The 17186-nt window shown below is 43.7% G+C and overlaps 2 protein-coding genes across 2 annotated transcripts; one reads left to right on the top strand and one right to left on the bottom strand.

The window, feature by feature from the left end:
* Positions 1 to 9137: 9137 nt before the first annotated feature.
* Positions 9138 to 12701, bottom strand: wdr83os (WD repeat domain 83 opposite strand). Its single transcript, XM_076083018.1, has 4 exons — positions 12571 to 12701; positions 11536 to 11641; positions 10567 to 10664; positions 9138 to 9534 (listed from the first exon to the last, which is right to left on the bottom strand). Exons 1-4 carry the CDS (start codon positions 12618 to 12620, stop codon positions 9468 to 9470), a joined length of 321 nt encoding a protein of 106 aa, XP_075939133.1. The 5' UTR covers positions 12621 to 12701; the 3' UTR covers positions 9138 to 9467.
* A 149-nt stretch (positions 12702 to 12850) lies between these two features.
* On the top strand, positions 12851 to 16546 carry wdr83 (WD repeat domain containing 83). Its single transcript, XM_076082963.1, has 10 exons — positions 12851 to 13038; positions 13286 to 13396; positions 13876 to 13996; positions 14094 to 14199; positions 14313 to 14361; positions 14566 to 14692; positions 14941 to 15008; positions 15112 to 15220; positions 15396 to 15510; positions 15973 to 16546. The coding sequence occupies exons 2-10, from the start codon at positions 13294 to 13296 to the stop codon at positions 16126 to 16128; spliced, it is 954 nt and encodes a 317-aa protein (XP_075939078.1). The 5' UTR covers positions 12851 to 13038; positions 13286 to 13293; the 3' UTR covers positions 16129 to 16546.
* Positions 16547 to 17186: the final 640 nt, after the last annotated feature.

The following is a 17186-nucleotide window of genomic DNA, read 5'->3' as shown; positions in this document are numbered from 1 at the left end:
AATGAGCTATTAATGGGCATTACATCCGTTTTAAGGGTTTTCCAGACCCTACAGGATCTGAGAAAGTTTCACTTCAGCGTTCTTAAGTAGTCAAAAGCTTTGCAATATCTTTCCTGCAGTTGTTCTGATTCTAGGTTTGGTTGCACAGCTGCCAGTGTCTTGGTGCTTCTGCTGAAACTATTTCTGAGCAGACTGAAGCTCTGTCTCTAAACCAATGTTTCCTCAAACAACGGTTCTTATGATACCTTGCAAAAAGTTTAAAATGAAATGTAATCCTGATCCTCTATATGACCTCCATAGGTAAGCAAAACCATCAGAGAGAAGATGGTCTATTTCTATAGAGTTATTCTGAATGCTTGTCATCGGAGCCACTGGGTCGGATTCTGGTGAAATCAGATGAACTCATGCAGGTTCACCAGAAACTCCTTCAGCTCAGACTCCAGCAGAGACCGGTCCACCGTGGACAGACCCAGATCCTCCAGCAGAGACCGGTCCACCGTGGACAGACCCAGATCCTCCAGCAGAGACCGGTCCACCGTGGACAGACCCAGGTCCTCCAGCAGAGACCGGTCCACCGTGGATAGACCCAGGTCCTCCAGCAGAGACCGGTCCACCGTGAACAGACCCAGATCCGTCTTCGCTGCTGCCTTCGGCCTTCAGTCAAGGCTCCGGAGGGAGGAGGAGAGCTCAGCGACCTGCAGACCCAGGCCGTATTGCTGGGCCCGCTGGAGGGAAGAGAGGCACGGGAGAACCAGAACCAGGACTGAGAGGGGCCGACTGTCAGACCCTGCTGCAGTATAATGAGAGGTTTTCTAAAGGGACTCTGGTGCTCAGAGACACGACCGCTTTTGTCCCCAGGGACCGGAAAAAATCAGCACACAATTTAAGTTCCTCATAGTAGCCGTTGACTTTTGATTTCACACGGGACATGAACAGCGACCTCCTGTGTGAAAGTCCTGTGTTTGTTTATACATGTGTGTGTTTGTCCATTCACCTCTTCTAAACTCAGACATTGATGCTCTTTCTACTCCGTCATCTGTCCTGACTCACGACTACCTGGGTCAAACAGAAATTAGAGTGCATTACTTTGAATGAGAACAGCCTGCTCTAAACACACCAAACCCAGCTATTTCTATATTCATACCATGTATACTCCAGTAGCTGTTATATAAGAGTTATATAAGAGCCCTGGGTTTTAAATGATTTAACATGCATGTCAAACATAGGCTCAGACTAAAATTAAACATGAATATAGTGACATAAGCATTATATCATTCACATTTGTTCATCTCACTATCACACTTACACACATACACCCCTTACCCAACATGTAGGATAATTATTTAATCCAAATATATTAATTAAAAATTTTTAATTACATTTCTATTTGTGGTCTTTGTGGATCCAATCGCCAGAATACATGTGAAGAAATTATTAAGGTCGTTAAAGGGACAGTTTGTAGGATTTGGTGGCATCTATAGGTGTGGTTGCAGATTGCAACCAGGCTGCAACCTCCAGTTGTGCCGAGTTAAACCGATGCGGAAGTCTCTTAAAACCTGCATTCTCTCTAGTGTCCATCACGGGGCGACTCCTCTGGTTGTATAGAAGTCTATGAGAAAATGACTCTACTTCTCTCTTGATTTATTACCTCAGTAAACATTGTAAACATGAGTACGGTGGCCTTCAGGTAACGTAAAAAAGTAAAAGTCTCTCTCTAGAGCCAGTATTTGGTTTGTCCGCTCTGGGCTACTGTACAAACATGACGGTGCAACATGGAGGACATATAGCTGTTGTACTCATGAGCAACTTAAGTAGACGTTTCAGTTCAAGCCTCCTTTTCCCGATATAAGCCGATAAGGAGTGCAAAGGTTTCAGTAAATAACCCGCTCTCCCTTTTATCAACAGGGAACAGCAAACAGAGTTATTATTATTACATTGAGATGAAGACGCTCCGGGGAACTGTGAGGCTTCCTGTTCTGTGTTTCACTTTGAGCTCCATCCGTCAGTCAGACGTCATCACATGATGTAAAATCTGAACTGCCCTGATATCACCAAATGTGGATGACTGATGGGGACGTGTGATTACAGGGAAAACCTGTAAACCTTTTAGGGACTTGGGAATTACCCGAATTAATTCTAATCAGCCGCATTTGAAAGGCTCCTCGTTGGATTTACTCCTTCGAAACTGGCCACAAATCGAATCTCTTTCAAAAGTTGGCTTGTTAGCATTAAAAGTAATGGAGAGTTCTTCGAAGTCAGACTGCAGTATGTCGGACACCAGCTGCTATTTTAGAAAACACACTAATAGGCTGAGAAAATATAAACAAGGATCTATTAATTCTTGATTTCTGCACCCTTTGCCAACCTAATATTAGCAGTTGCACTCTGACCATTCATTAATGCTGAAGTTTTTTTTTAAATATTATATTATATAATTTGCTTGAAGTAATTTGAATCCAACACTGGGATCTTGCTGATTGGTCAGATGTGTCATTTGTGATGAGTGATTGGTTTTATTTTCTATTGATCAATGAAGCAAAGAAGAAGCAAAAACTAGATATGAAGCATTTAAAAACCTTCTAATACGTCTGTGCTGTTGCATTCGGGGCCCGGGGCCCCACTAGAGGGCGCTGATGTGTTATCGGCTTTTTTCTATTTCAGACCACAGACTGTAAATAAGAAGTGGACGTAGTCATCGTGACTTCACTCATTGGTTTGTGGACTGATGTTATGAAGCCTGGAGTTTGGCATTTTTGCCGTCGCCATCTTGGAATACGGCCGTCGCCATGTTGTCTTTTTTGCAAACCGATGAACAGAAGTGACCATATTAGGACTGAGGAGGGGTGACGTAGAGACGACGTATACGTCTCTGGTAGAGACCTGTCAATCACAGTAAGCCCCGCCCTAAAGCATCCCCTGCTTTATGGTCTGTTTGACTCTAAATGGACCATAATGTACTAAATGAACATCATGCTGTATTGAAGAAGACTTGAAACTAGAGATTGAGACCATAAACTCATGTTTACAATGTTTACTGAGGTAATAAATCAAGAGAGAAGTAGAGTCATTTTCTCATAGACTTCTATACAACCAGAGGAGTCGCCCCCTGGTGGACACTAGAGAGAATGCAGGTTGTATGACCCTTTCCCAATGGCTTCACACGGCAAAACCGTGACACAATTAAACGTTTAATGTGAACTTTGAGATTGTGAGTGAGGCCTGATTTTAGCGGTGCAAGGGTGTACACGTCTACGTTAACGTTACAACAGTAGTGATGACTCGTGTGGATTATTTAACCACAGTACGATTTAGAACTTTACCGCTGGAGCAAAAAAATGGTTGGGACCACACTGACTGGATGACTTAATCATATATCAAGAAGGAAAAGATAATAAAAAAAGATAATTCAACCACTGAAACATCTCTCAGAAAGGCTGGTAAACACCAGAGTTTGTGGCACTAAACAATGCAACCGTCAGACTGAAGGAACACAGGAAGGTTCTTGGCAGAATTACAATGCTCAGCCCTAATTTAAGGGCACCTCAGATATTATTCAAAACCAACTTTTTGGAATTGCATGTTCAATGTTTACAAGGATGCGGTTGCTCCACAGATGACAAAATGCACCTTTTTCTGTTGCCGGTCATGAGTCAGCTGTATTTGACGTGGAGAGATACTAGCTCACAATTGTGAGAGTATCAATGTGATACATAACTGTGGTATGTTTGGATTGCATCATCCAATTTTCTTGATTGAATATTGTGTGGTTCCACCAGAATTTACATACCAAACTCACCACTGTTCCAATGCAGTCTATGATCAATCATTAATCTGTTTACACATCATAATACATAATAAATACATAAATAATCTGAATTGAGTTGAATAGATTAATATGAAATCCAACTAGTTTAGTGTGCAGTTTAAGTATCATTGTGTCTAAATTAGAAATTTAATTTAATAACAAAAAAAAGCGATTTGATCTAATAGTAACATTTATTATTGACTTAATAATAGAGTAAATGATCTGTTATTGGGAAAAATAAGAATGAAAACTTGCACTTGGAGTGCATGTTATATGCACACGTGCTTTAGCACATGTCCCGGCCTGGTCCGTGTAGCCTTACCTGCCTGTCAGGTGCTCTGCTGTCCAGCGGGTACCGAGCCTGCGGGCTCCGGGGATTCCAGACCCGCCCACCGGGTCTCCGGTGACCCAGACCCGCTCACCTGGCGAGCGGAAGCGGCTGGAAACCGGTCGGCGGTGCCGGGAGGACTGGACGGGCGGAGACGGAGCAGCGACGTATCCACTACCGGAGGAGAGGAAAACTCCATGTTCACATCCAGAACATCCCGACTAAAGTGATGTCGCGCCGGTCAACGAATGTCAGAGAGACTCGGCTAAAGGAGGCGAACCGAGGGGACGAGAGAGGGAACGAACCGAGGGGACGAGATAGGGAACGAACCGAGGGGACGAGATAGGGAACGAACCGAGGGGACGAAAGAGGGAATGAACCGAGGGGATGAGAGAGGGAACGAACCGAGGGGACGAGCTGTTCAACCGAGAGGAGATCCGGTCTCTGTTTAGAGGTCTGCCGGTCTGAAGAGGACGTTTCGTTCTGCAAGCTGGTTGATCCTCAACACACCGAGACTAGACCCTGTTCTCTCTCTCTCTCTCTCTCTCTCTCTCTCTCTCTCTCTCCTCTCTCTCTCTCTCACAGTCCCTCTCTCTCTCTCTCTCTCTCTCTCTCACAGTCCCTCTCTCTCTCTCTCTCTCTCTCTCTCTCTCTCTCACAGTCCGTCTCTCTCTCTCTCTCTCTCTCTCTCTCTCTCTCTCTCTCTCTCACAGTCCCTCTCTCTGTCTCTTTCTCTCTCTCTCTCTCTCCTCTCTCCTCTCTCTCTCCTCTCTCTCTCACAGTCCCTCTCTCTGTCTCTTTCTCTCTCTCTCTCTCTCTCTCTCTCTCACAGTCCCTCTCTCTGTCTCTCTCTCTCTCTCTCTCTCTCCTCTCTCTCTCTCTCTCTCCTCTCTCTCTCTCTCTCTCCTCTCTCTCTCTCTCACAGTCCCTCTCTCTCTCTCTCTCTCTCACAGTCCCTCTCTCTGTCTCTTTCTCTCTCTCTCTCTCTCTCTCTCTCTCTCTCTCTATGTCTCTCTCTCCCTCTCTCATGCCCTCTTTCTGTCTCTCTCTTCCCAGAAAACCCCAGAAAACTTGTAATACAAAAAACAAACATCTATGAGTTCATGTGTTCACCTGTAGAGTCTCTAAATGTCTGTAATGTAACTAAACGTCTCTTTAAAGGACGTTTTCCTCTAACGTTGACAGTATTTTCTGATTTATGGAGTGATATAAAGAGATAAACAATATTCCCTCTGTTAAAACCTTTGACGACAATTTGCATATTCAAACACAACATTTCAGAAAACTAATAACACACAACATGTCTTAATGTGAGGATTCCAATGTCACAGGAACAGACTTCTTTTCTTTTGTTCAACGTCAAGCTGTGATGCAGAAAACCTCCCGACGCCAACGTTTGAATGTGTGCGCGTGTTAGCGTTTCTGTTCGGCTCGCAGTCTGTGTCCGTACCCTCCATAGTGTGTGTGAGCCCGACTCAGCACCTTCCCACCAACAGCATTCACATAATAACACCTTGCTCCTGAAAATGAAAGCCTCTAGCCATACATACACTTTCTCTCTCTCTCTCTCACACACACACACACACACACACACACACACACACACACACACAGGCCCACAGGCACAAGTACACACACTCTCAAATGACACAGGCTGCAGTGTGGAGGCTGAAGAGCCATGCAGATCTCACACAGTAAACACACCTTGAATGGTGTTGTGTAGGTTGTAGGTTAAACTATATTTATATATATTTATAAAAGGAAATTAAAGACTTTTAAAAAGTTGTAATCATTATTGTCTTCTTGTTTTTTATCCCTGGTGTTTATTTTATTTTAAGATTTGATCGTTTTATTGATGTATCTACTTTTTGTTTTTATATTTTTTTGGCTTTGTCGCAATTTACTATTTATTTTTACTCATTTTTTAAATAATTATTTGAAACAAATATCATAAATATTAGGGTTTTTCCCCCAAACAATTGCACCACCAGCCCAACATTTAGTCTTAAACATCTCATTTGTTTGTTCATGTCTGTCTGTGATTGCCTTTGTGCGTTAATAAAGTTGTATTGATTTGAATTGAATTGCTGAGTGGAGCACTTTGCGCTGCATGTTTGTATGAAAGGTGCTATATCAATAAAGTTTAAAAGTTACTGGTTCAAATTCTCTGAACCTCAGATGATCTGGCTGTCGATGCCGAGTTCGAGCTGCTCTTCATCGTTGCCGTAGTAGTAGTAGTAGCTGGATAGCAGCCGGTGATATTTGTTGGTTTCCATGCTTTCATAAACTACTCTGGACTTTGACCGTTAATCCCTTTTAGTTCAAGAGGTCGGTTCTGTGGTTTCACTTCGTAAAAAGTGGCTTCATGCTGTAATGTGCGACACAGAGTTCTATAAAACACATTTTGTTACTGAAATTTAACATTTATGTAAACCATCATTTAATTTCAAGTTGTCACATTGAATAGTTCTTGATTTTCAAGACATGCAATAAATAAATGAAGCTAATGACTTTGAGACAGACTTTCAGAGCCGGTTGCCCTTCAGCGAGGCACTTAAACGTGCATATCTTTAATTAACTGTCCGTCTCCGAGGCAGGAGTTAGGCCGAGTCTAACAACTAAAACATCCTCCAATAGTTAACTGTCTTGAGTGGCGATCTATTTAGCACTGTTTGTTTGTGTTGTATTCAAACACACGCTGCTTTAGAAATGACGAGAAGTGACTCAGCATATTTGCACTTCTGGTTCCCTCTTCTACAAAGTCAATGTTTTGTTTCATGTTTTATTGGTTAGACGTCTGAATTAAGGTCTCTGGTTTTCTTCTAGATTATAATATCAGTCAGTAGACACCCCTCTGGTGGATGTAATAGCTTTTACTAGAACACTAGTCCTCCTTTGGCTCAGTGGTGGAGACGTGCAGTCATGTGACCGTGGTGGAGTTAGCGTTATACTTTACACTTCAAACATCATAAAAGTGTTGATTTGTAAAGATTATCTTGATGAACAAAACTTGTAAGTATCATAAACGTTTGTTCGCCACAGAGATGATTTTCTGCAATAATCCAGAATCCGATTGTCTTTTTGTTCAGGGAACCAGGTCGATGTTAACTTCCTGGTTGGACGACAGAAATATGTCATCCTGCAGCTCTGTGTCACGTTTCACAGGTGACATGAGAGATTTTATCCCAGGGTGCATCACACAATGCACTCACTCACTTATGAGACATTATTCCACCAAGACATGAGGTAGTATAAGGGACAAAACAACCTGAAGGCATTTCATAGAGTTTCAAATATGTGGATTTATTGGTTTCTTTCATTTTTCGTAGGATGCACGTAACGTTCCGGACCCTCGTTGGTCTATCAGACACCAAAGAGACACATTACTTTACAACATCATGTGTGTTTTAATGAGACAGCAGAGGGGGACAGCGGAGACGATTGGGCTCCATATGATGGGCCTGTGAGGGGGCCACGTGGGGCCTTTGGAGTCTCGTTAAACTTGAAACCACCTGCCGTCTTATCAAAGAAAGGAAGAATATAATTGACAATGCTTTTCCTGATGCCTTTCACCCAACCATTTAAGGGCTAAACATCATTCTATAGAGTTCTAATGCCTTTTCATCCACAGACTAACTCAATTAGTGGAGGCCACAGAGACTGGACTCATTTCCCCTCGACTCATTAGAGACTCACTCGTTTGCGATGCCGCTGTGCCCTCTGGTGTTGGGAGGCGGCCTGCTCCACGGTCCACTCTGCTCTCATCGGGCGGACTCAGCAGACCAGGATATGGAGATTAGATTTAATTAAAATCGCCTTCCAGCACGTCACCCGCTGAACTTAAGATCTACGTTCAGCAAACCTTGACAGGTCTTAATATCCAAATTACGCAGCCCGCCGATCAATGCAGGCGATAACCGCTGACTCAAATTCAATATCCTCTACTCTGATAGCAATCCACAACAAATGCAGCATTATGTACTGGGGCAGAAGGGATTTTACAATATATATATATATATATATATATATATATATATATATATATATATATATATATATATATATATATATATATATGTACTGTATGTATAACAATGGGATGCAGGGAGTTGTTTAAAAGGGCTCCCCAAAACAAAATCAGGAGACAACCCACTGGGGTTTGCTGAAAGTATATCAGGTACTCTGTGTGGCAGCAGAGCCCGACGTGAGTTATTATGTGCCACTAAATCAGCTTCACATCCAGCTGACTCCTCCAGATTCTTGGCCGTCCTCAGCACACACACACATACACAGACACACACACACAGGCGGCTGAATGCTGTGTGCATTTGTTGTAGAGGAGAAACCCTCGAGAGGCCGGAGGAGTATTGACCTACACTGTAACCTCAGACCGTATGTGAGAAGTGGACGTGGTCATCGTGACGTCACCCGTTGGTTTGTGGACTGATGTTTTGAAGCCGTCGCCCTCTTTGATTACGGCCGTCGCCATGTTGGTTTTTTTGCAGCCAATGAACAGAAGTGCGGAGGAGTGACGTAGAGACGCCGTATACGTCTCTGGTCCATCACAGTAAGCCCCGCCCTAAAGCATCCCCTGCTTTATGGTCTGTTTGACTCTAAATGGACCATAATGTACTAAATGAACATCATGCTGTATTGAAGAAGACTTGAAACTAGAGATTGAGACCATAAACTCATGTTTACAATGTTTACTGAGGTAATAAATCAAGAGAGAAGTAGAGTCATTTTCTCATAGACTTCTATACAACCAGAGGAGTCGCCCCCTGGTGGACACTAGAGAGAATGCAGATTTTACTTTACAGAACCAGAGGTTCCCGCCTGCACCACCTGCTCAATGTGTTTCAATTGTCTTTGTTTAACCTTACTGTTGATTTGGCACACTGACCGACAAGAAGATCACAGACTTCTGCTAGTAAATAATAACTGTTAACGTGAAGAAAGAACATCAATGACTTGTTCTACCGAAGACAAATAAAAGCAAACAGATCCTTTTAAAATCATACAACTTTATTTATGACGTCCTGCAACAGAATTTGGAAGATTTCATCAACAAACAAACGTTAGAAAAGGTTCAAAAGAAGAAGAAAAACAGCCGGAGGCCATCAGAGACCACTCGATGTCTCCGTCTTGACGTAGTGTCCTCTTTACTGTCCTCCTCCTCTCGTCATCTGTCTCCTCTCTCCTTCTATCACATTAGATTTCTCTCCGTCTCTGTTTTTACTCAACGATGGCCGCGGGGTGGTGGGGTGGGGCACTATCAGCTGTTTTCGTCATCCATGATTTCACTACCCGTGCTCTTCCGTGATTGGCCGTCGGCTACCATGGCGGCGACATCGGCTGAGGGTTCTGTAGGTAGGACATCACGACGGCCGAGATGGACAGCCTGAGGACGGGAGGAGACACGGTGTCAGGTGCGTGAAACTAAGTTTAAACGTCTGACCTTCACTCAACGACTTTCCTGTGATCCACAAATGACAAATCTTTTGCTGAAGAATAAAAGAATTGAGAATTATCCAGAGACAGAATTCCCAGGCAGTCTGAACGTGGAGACTTTGGGACCGACACCTGTACAATTCAGCAAACGCCTGAAACTGAGGAGTCGACAAACAGCTTTGCTACGTCGGCATTTTCTCTCCCGTTTGCATTTGTTGCGGTTCCACGAGCACCTTCGCTCGTGCGACTCCTACTTATTGCCTACGAAGCAAAAACACACCAGGTATTTTTTTTAAGGAGATATTTAGCTGACAATGTTTGGCATTTTTACTGTTACAGTGAGCAGAGATACAAACAGGTATGAAGAACGTCTCCCGTAATTCATCCACACCTGACGACACGCCGGTCCTCCTCCGCTCCTCCCTCCGGTATAGAAGCTCACCTCTCTCTGATAACTCAGGGCTTCTTACATCACGTCTCTGCCTGTGACAGATGTCCTACAACTGGCCTCGAACCAGCTTTCTACGCACACGAGGCCGGAGCATTAAGTTCATCGTCAGACATTACCCGCTGAGCCAAACATTTTGTGTTCAGTGCATCAGGCTCGTCTTTAACACAACCTCATCTAGACGATGGACCGGCTGCAGCACTCCTTCATGAGCAAATGGAAACGTAGCAGCCAGCGGAGGTCGCTCAGTTAAAAGCTTTTGGACATTAGAGTTGGCTCGTCTCAAGTCTCAGCCAGTCTGACCTCCAGATTCACAGCTGAATAATTCAAGAGTTTCACGTAAACACGGAGGGACTCAACCCCCTAACAACTGAGACTGTTTGTCCAAAAACCTTCAAATAAATACATTTCTTCCTGATAGCAACACAGCAAATATTCAAAATAAAACCACTAACGTGACGTGAACATGTCTTCAAGATGGATTCCAATGAAAGTGAATAAAGTATAATATTAAATCATATCCCGTTTACTCACATGAAGCTGCTCATCATCTGTTTGGTGTCCTCCGAGCTTCTGGAGTTGGCGAAGCTGATGAAGGAGCAGTAGACGGCGATCCAGGCGCACCACTTCAGCTGGAACACACAGAAGGTTACAGAGCTGGGGAGAGTTCAGGCCTTCTGCTAGTGAACGGTTAGCTTAGAGACCGACTGGATTAAAAAGGAGGAGCACGGCTGAGATGTACTTCGAGGGTAGATGGACGCCGAGGAGATACTTGGATAACGGCTCAGTGAATTCCCAAACAGGACGACGGCTACTCCAACGTTTAGGAGCTGCCGCAGCAATGGTGCGGTCTTATCTGCCAGCCTCGAACCATGAAAACGTTCGAAGCAATAGTTCTGAGGATCTAAGTCAGTGCAGGGATGCTAGTATACCGGTGTAGTACCAGTTAGGTATACCAGCCTTTCACCACAGAGTTGATCTGTTTGTCGTATTCCCGTCAAAGAAAACACGATTCCTTTACGCGGGCATAAAGGTTCGATGCCAACGGCCCCATAAGTGGCCCTCAAGGACCAAAAACAATCACTTCTGTCCTGTTATTGAGGGTGGCTTCGATACCATCAGGCACCTACGATACTCCTTCGTAGGTGCCTGATATTCATACAGTATTCTTGTGTTTATATATCATGTACACATCTACAGAAACACATCCAGTGCTTTGAGTATTTTCCGTGTTCCATGCGCTGACAGAAAACCCAAAATCTGGCAGTGCCATCGCCAGTCTTTACCTAAAAGAAATAATAATAATAATAATAATAATAATAAATTAAGAAACGTTACACCAACAAGTCAAAAATAGTTAGCCTGATGCTGTGCCCTCTTAGTGTGTCGTATGCTGCCCTTCATCCTTTCACCTTCAATCTTCTAAATGGAACGATTGGGCTGGACCACGGTCTAACATCCAGGGTGTGTGTGTGTGTGTGTGTGTGTGTGTGAGAGAGTCACCTTCAGCATCAGTCCACACATGCTGAAGATCATGCCGAGCAGGTTCATGTAGTCCGGCGTGGGGTCCTCAAGCGTGGGATTGGTGTCCGTGCTTGGGGCCTTGTACCTGCAACACCACGAAACATATGTGAACCACAACACGCGATGGAACAAGCACCGTTACACAGCTGATCGCACTATTATATCACATTACACCCATACACGCTCATTGAACAGCATCTCAATCCAAAACACCATGGTGGCCATTACTACTACTGAGACTCTACTGTTGAAACCCACTGATTCTACTGAGACTCTACTGTTGAAACCCACTGATTCTACTGAGACTCTACTGTTGAAACCACCGATTCTACTGAGACTCTACTGTTGAAACCACCGATTCTACTGAGACTCTACTGTTGAAACCCACCGATTCTACTGAGACTCTACTGTTGAAACCCACTGATTCTACTGAGACTCTACTGTTGAAACCACCGATTCTACTGAGACTCTACTGTTGAAACCCACCGATTCTACTGAGACTCTACTGTTGAAACCCACCGATTCTACTGAGACTCTACTGTTGAAACCCACTGATTCTACTGAGACTCTACTGTTGAAACCCACTGATTCTACTGAGACTCTACTGTTGAAAAACCCACCGATTCTACTGAGACTCTACTGTTGAAACCCACTGATTCTACTGAGACTCTACTGTTGAAACCCACCGATTCTACTGAGACTCTACTGTTGAAAAGCACTGATTCTACTGAGACTCTACTGTTGAAACCCACTGATTCTACTGAGACTTTACTGTTGAAACCCACCGATTCTACTGAGACTCTATTGTTAAAAAACACAGATTCTACTGAGACTCTGCTGTTGAAAAGCACTGATTCCACTGAGACTAATCAGCATAATCCCTTGCAGATATAATCATGACTTGTGTTAAAGGTTACCTCATTAGCTGTTAGCTGGCATTTAGCTGAATCTAAGCTAATGTGGTTGGCTAATTCCATCGATACAAATGTCTTATTTTCTGTTTGACGTACTCACCGTAGAATCTTAGTCTGTCTCCTCGGGTCTGACATGTTGTTAAAAGACATAATAATATCCTCGTGTGTTTTATTTAGAAATGTAAACTCCTGTGTGAGCGATAGACAAGTGATCGGACTCTCTACCGGAAGTGACAGTAGAGCAGGCTGTCATATCCGATGAGTTTCAAAATAAAAGCGTTACATACCCAGTAGGCAAAGATTAAACGGGAGGACTTTTTTAAACTTTTATTTTGACAGGACTATTTTAATCCCAGTGTGCATTGCGCGTACTAGCAAAACATGATGGGTGAAATGAATGGAAGAAGCTAATGGTTACAAACTCGGGATAAACTTATTATATAACGTTACATATATACTTATTAGTAATATTAACTGCACCACGGATATCACCATGGCACTCTCCTGAGATTTAACTCTGGTAAAACGGTTAAATAAGTGAGCAGAACGGGGAAAAACTAACGTTAATGTGAGTAGAAAGTCATTAATGTTAGCTAGCTATAGTAAAACATGCTAAATATTCCACTGCTAAAGCTAATAACGTGACCAAAATGTAACGTTGTAACATAAACTTCCGTAACTCCATTAGTTTCTTTGGCAATTTGCATTGCAATACTTTAAAGTGCATTCATTTTCATATGGCAAGAAAAAAAACAATAACCGGAAGTTGGCAGTGTGGCTCACATGTTTGTGTTGTGTTTTTCTTTCACACACAGGTTACGTCATGTCGTTCCCTCAGCCCAAACCTCAGGCTCCTCAGCTCCCTCAGCATCTGCTCAGGACCATCGACTGTCAGCAAGGAGCTGTCAGGGCTGTCCGCTTCAACGGTGAGAGAGAGACAGAGAGAGAGACAGAGAGACAGAGAGAGACACAGAGAGATATTATGACTCTGATGAGATATAAGTAGACATAAGTAGCTCACTTAATATGAGTTGTTACTTACTTTAAACACAAGATGAACTTGAATAAGACAGGTTCAAAAGTTACAGTGCATACCTGTATATTATATTTATATTTATTTGACAGACTGTATAAGGATCAGCTGCTCAGTCTTTTACTTTAATATTTTTTTATCTTGGTCTTGTTCTGTACTCTCTTACCTGGAGACGAATACCGGTTTATCTTATCTTTTAATAGTCTGACAGCACAAGGACAACACAGTGTGTCCTTTACTGTTATGCATATTATTTGATGTTGTCGAAGCACACAGCCTCCAGCGCCTCTCCGTGTGAGTCAGGAGTCATCCATGAAATCAAACTGTATTCATTCACACCTGCCTCTGTCTCATGTCTCCCTGCTCGCTCAGCTGATGGGAACTACCTGCTGTCTTGCGGCAGCGACAAATCTCTGAAGCTGTGGAGTGTGAGCCGAGGAACGCTGCTGAAGACGTACAGCGGCCACGGGTACGAGGTCCTTGACGCCGACGGGTGAGTGTCGCAGCCTCCTCCCCCCGCGCGCTGTGTCGGGAAGGTCGACTCTGAATTTAAAACACGTGAACTAATTCATCATCGGCTGCTTCAACAGATCCTTTGACAACAGCCTGCTCTGCTCCTGCAGCTCTGATAAGAGCTTGATCCTGTGGGACGTCGCCACAGGCCAGGTCACACGCAAACTCAGAGGGCACGCTGGGGTTTGTAGTTTCACTCTTATTTGGTTTTGTCGTGTCCATTTAAAATGTCCATTCATGTATTCACTTTTCTTCTTTTCTGTCTCCATATTGTCACTCCAATTGTCTGCCCGCAGAAAGTCAACTGTGTCCAGTTCAACGAGGAGGCAACTGTCATCTTGTCTGGTGAGTCTTTATCTTCATAAAATGCACGACACAGACTCTAGTTTATATTGTGGGTTTCCTTAGATAGCTCAATGTGTATTATGTGAAATATCCTGCCGCTTGAACATCGCGTTGTAAGTTTCTTGGTCTGTATGTAACTGTAACTCATGTCATTTATTCGTGGTCCGGGTGTGTTTGTTCTGTGTGTGTTTTCTCCTCATCCAGGCTCCCTCGATGGGACAGTTCGGTGCTGGGACACGAGGTCCAGAAGGTTCGAGCCGATCCAGGTTCTAGATGAGGCTACGGACAGCGTCAGCAGCCTGAAGGTGTCTCAGCACGAGCTGCTTACCGGGTCAGCGCTGTTTACATAGTTTTTTCCATGATAGACACTTGAAGTGGAGTTGATCTTCAGATTATATTGATCACTAATCACTTGTTACTTGTTTATCTGCTGCTCATTCTGACTGCAGACGTTTGGATTTGTACTGGAAGCAAATTCAGACTCAATGTATCCCCAGTTTATATTTAGAAGTAAATGATTCTTGCTTTGTACGTGGTTCTTTCAGTCTTAAACATGTGACGGTTGTCTCTGGTGTTCAGGTCGGTGGACGGCAGAGTGAGGCGCTACGACCTCAGAATGGGACAGCTGCACGTTGACTTCATCAGCAGTCAGTGATCTTTTTTTCATGGTTTATTTTCAGCATTCACTAAAGGTAATAACAACCGTTACTGCAGAACCCTGTAACCTGTGTGTGTGTGTGTGTGTTGCAGGTCCCATCACATGTGTGTGTTTCAGTCAGGACGGTCAGTGCACGCTGACCTCCAGTCTGGATTCAACAGTCAGACTGCTGGACAAGAGCACCGGGGAGATGCTGGGAGAGTGAGTGACTGCCACACCACCGACAAAAACCTCAACGAGAGCTGAGTCAGCACCATTATGCCACAGCCACAATCAAAAGTTGACATTACAAGACTCAGATTAGCATTTATGTACGTTATTTTGTACTGTTTGTACGTGAAGCCCTGCCGTGTAGTGACTCGTTTGTGTGTCTCAGGTACACGGGACACAAGATGAAGGGCTACAAGCTGGACTGCTGCCTGTCCAGCAAAGACACCCACGTTCTGAGCTGCTCAGAGGACGGACACGTGTACTGCTGGGACCTGGTGGAGGTGAGTGTCTGCTGGGCACATTTATGTGAACTGTGCATTTTTAACAGAACTTAAAGGGATAGTTTGGATGTTGTGAAGTGTGTTTGTCTGAGGTTCTTCTCCACAGTCAGTGTTCTACTACAGTAGATGAGTTTATAGAGACAGACAGGAGAACCGGTGGCTTTGAAAAGAGCACAGATAACGACTCCCGTTCCCAGTCAGAGTTATTCTAAATATAGTGTACACTTAGTGTCTAAAATAATTCCTCAGCAGAACATTACTTTGCTCCCGGGCTGGTTCTCCTGTCTGTTTCTAACCTCTGGGTTTCATCCCAGTCGCACATGAACGCAGCATGATTGTCTTAAAATCAATAAGTCCTCCAAAGTTAGACATTTACCCACAAAATCTCAGACAAATGGTCTAACTTTATGTTAGAAACAGATATAGAAAGCGTACTGAAAGCATCTGTTTTTTTCTCTCCAGGGATCTTTGTCGTTGAAGCTGCCGGTGGGGAAAGGTGTCGTCCAGTCGTTGTCCTTCCACCCCACGGAGACCTGCCTCCTCACAGCCATGGAGGGGCGTGTCCAGGTGTGGGGGGCGGAGCCAGAGGAGACGGAGGAGGACGCCATGGCCACATAGAGATGGTGAAAGTAGTCAGAAGCTACATTTTACACGCTGAGGAGAATCCCGCAACATACAGACGGTAAACATTTAAAACCTTTGGAAGGAATAGGAATCATTACAAAACATGAAACATTGAAGGCTCATGTGGGCTCAATGGATGCACAGCAGCCATTCAGGTGCAGCTCACCTCTTAGCCAGGCGTCTGTCTGTCTGTCTCTACAGTCGCTGGCTTTGCAAAGATTTAGTTCTCTAGAGGGGGAAGCCAGTGCTGGACATACCAGCTGACACATAACGTCCAAGAAGCTTTGCTCCACAGATGTACACATGATCTGGTTGTGAATCACAACGAAATGATGTCAGATTTTTTGTACATGAACGCATAACATATATTTTTGTACAAAACCTTCAATAAACACGTTCTTGTATAAATCATGTTAATTGTTCTCGTTATATTAATGATTCTTCCATCAACACCGTTTAGTTCTGTAGTTGTATCTTTATTAGGAACTGTACACACACACACACACAATAAGTTAATCAGCATGACGAAAGAATGGCAACAAATAAATAAATAACTTATGTTACATAAATACGTTTGTTCTAAACTTAAGCTGCAGCGTTGACGAGTAAGTCTGAACCGCAAGAGAACCATGAGGTGCATCTACGCAGCTTCGTACACACAATGCGTTCTGCTGTTAACCCCCGAAATAGCACGGAAGATTTCAAATAAATACATGTCAGCTTATTTACAGAACAATAGTCAAGTAGCAGTAGAATCACGTCTCTGTTCAGTGTCAGCCTTTTGAGACCGCTTCATTTAGAAAGGTCTGCAGTAGGACATTCATGCAAGGACTCATGTCTGACTCCTCCACTTTGTATTTATTACCAACGTCGGGTGAAAAAACTCCCTTGTCGAGAATGCAGACTGTAAATGAAGTAAGAAAAGCAGCCGTGTATTTCAGCTCGACTGCTGTGGGAGTCTGTTTTAAAGCTGCAGCAGTAATACGATGTAATCCTGTCGAGGCCCATTAGATCACCAGCTGAAGTCAAAGCATTTAAACCAACAACACTTG

Source organism: Anarhichas minor, unplaced genomic scaffold (genome assembly GCF_050575085.1).
Source record: "Anarhichas minor isolate MPS153535 unplaced genomic scaffold, ASM5057508v1 ptg000114l, whole genome shotgun sequence".
NCBI lineage: Eukaryota > Metazoa > Chordata > Actinopteri > Perciformes > Anarhichadidae > Anarhichas > Anarhichas minor.
This window is presented reverse-complemented; position numbering and strand designations above follow the sequence as displayed.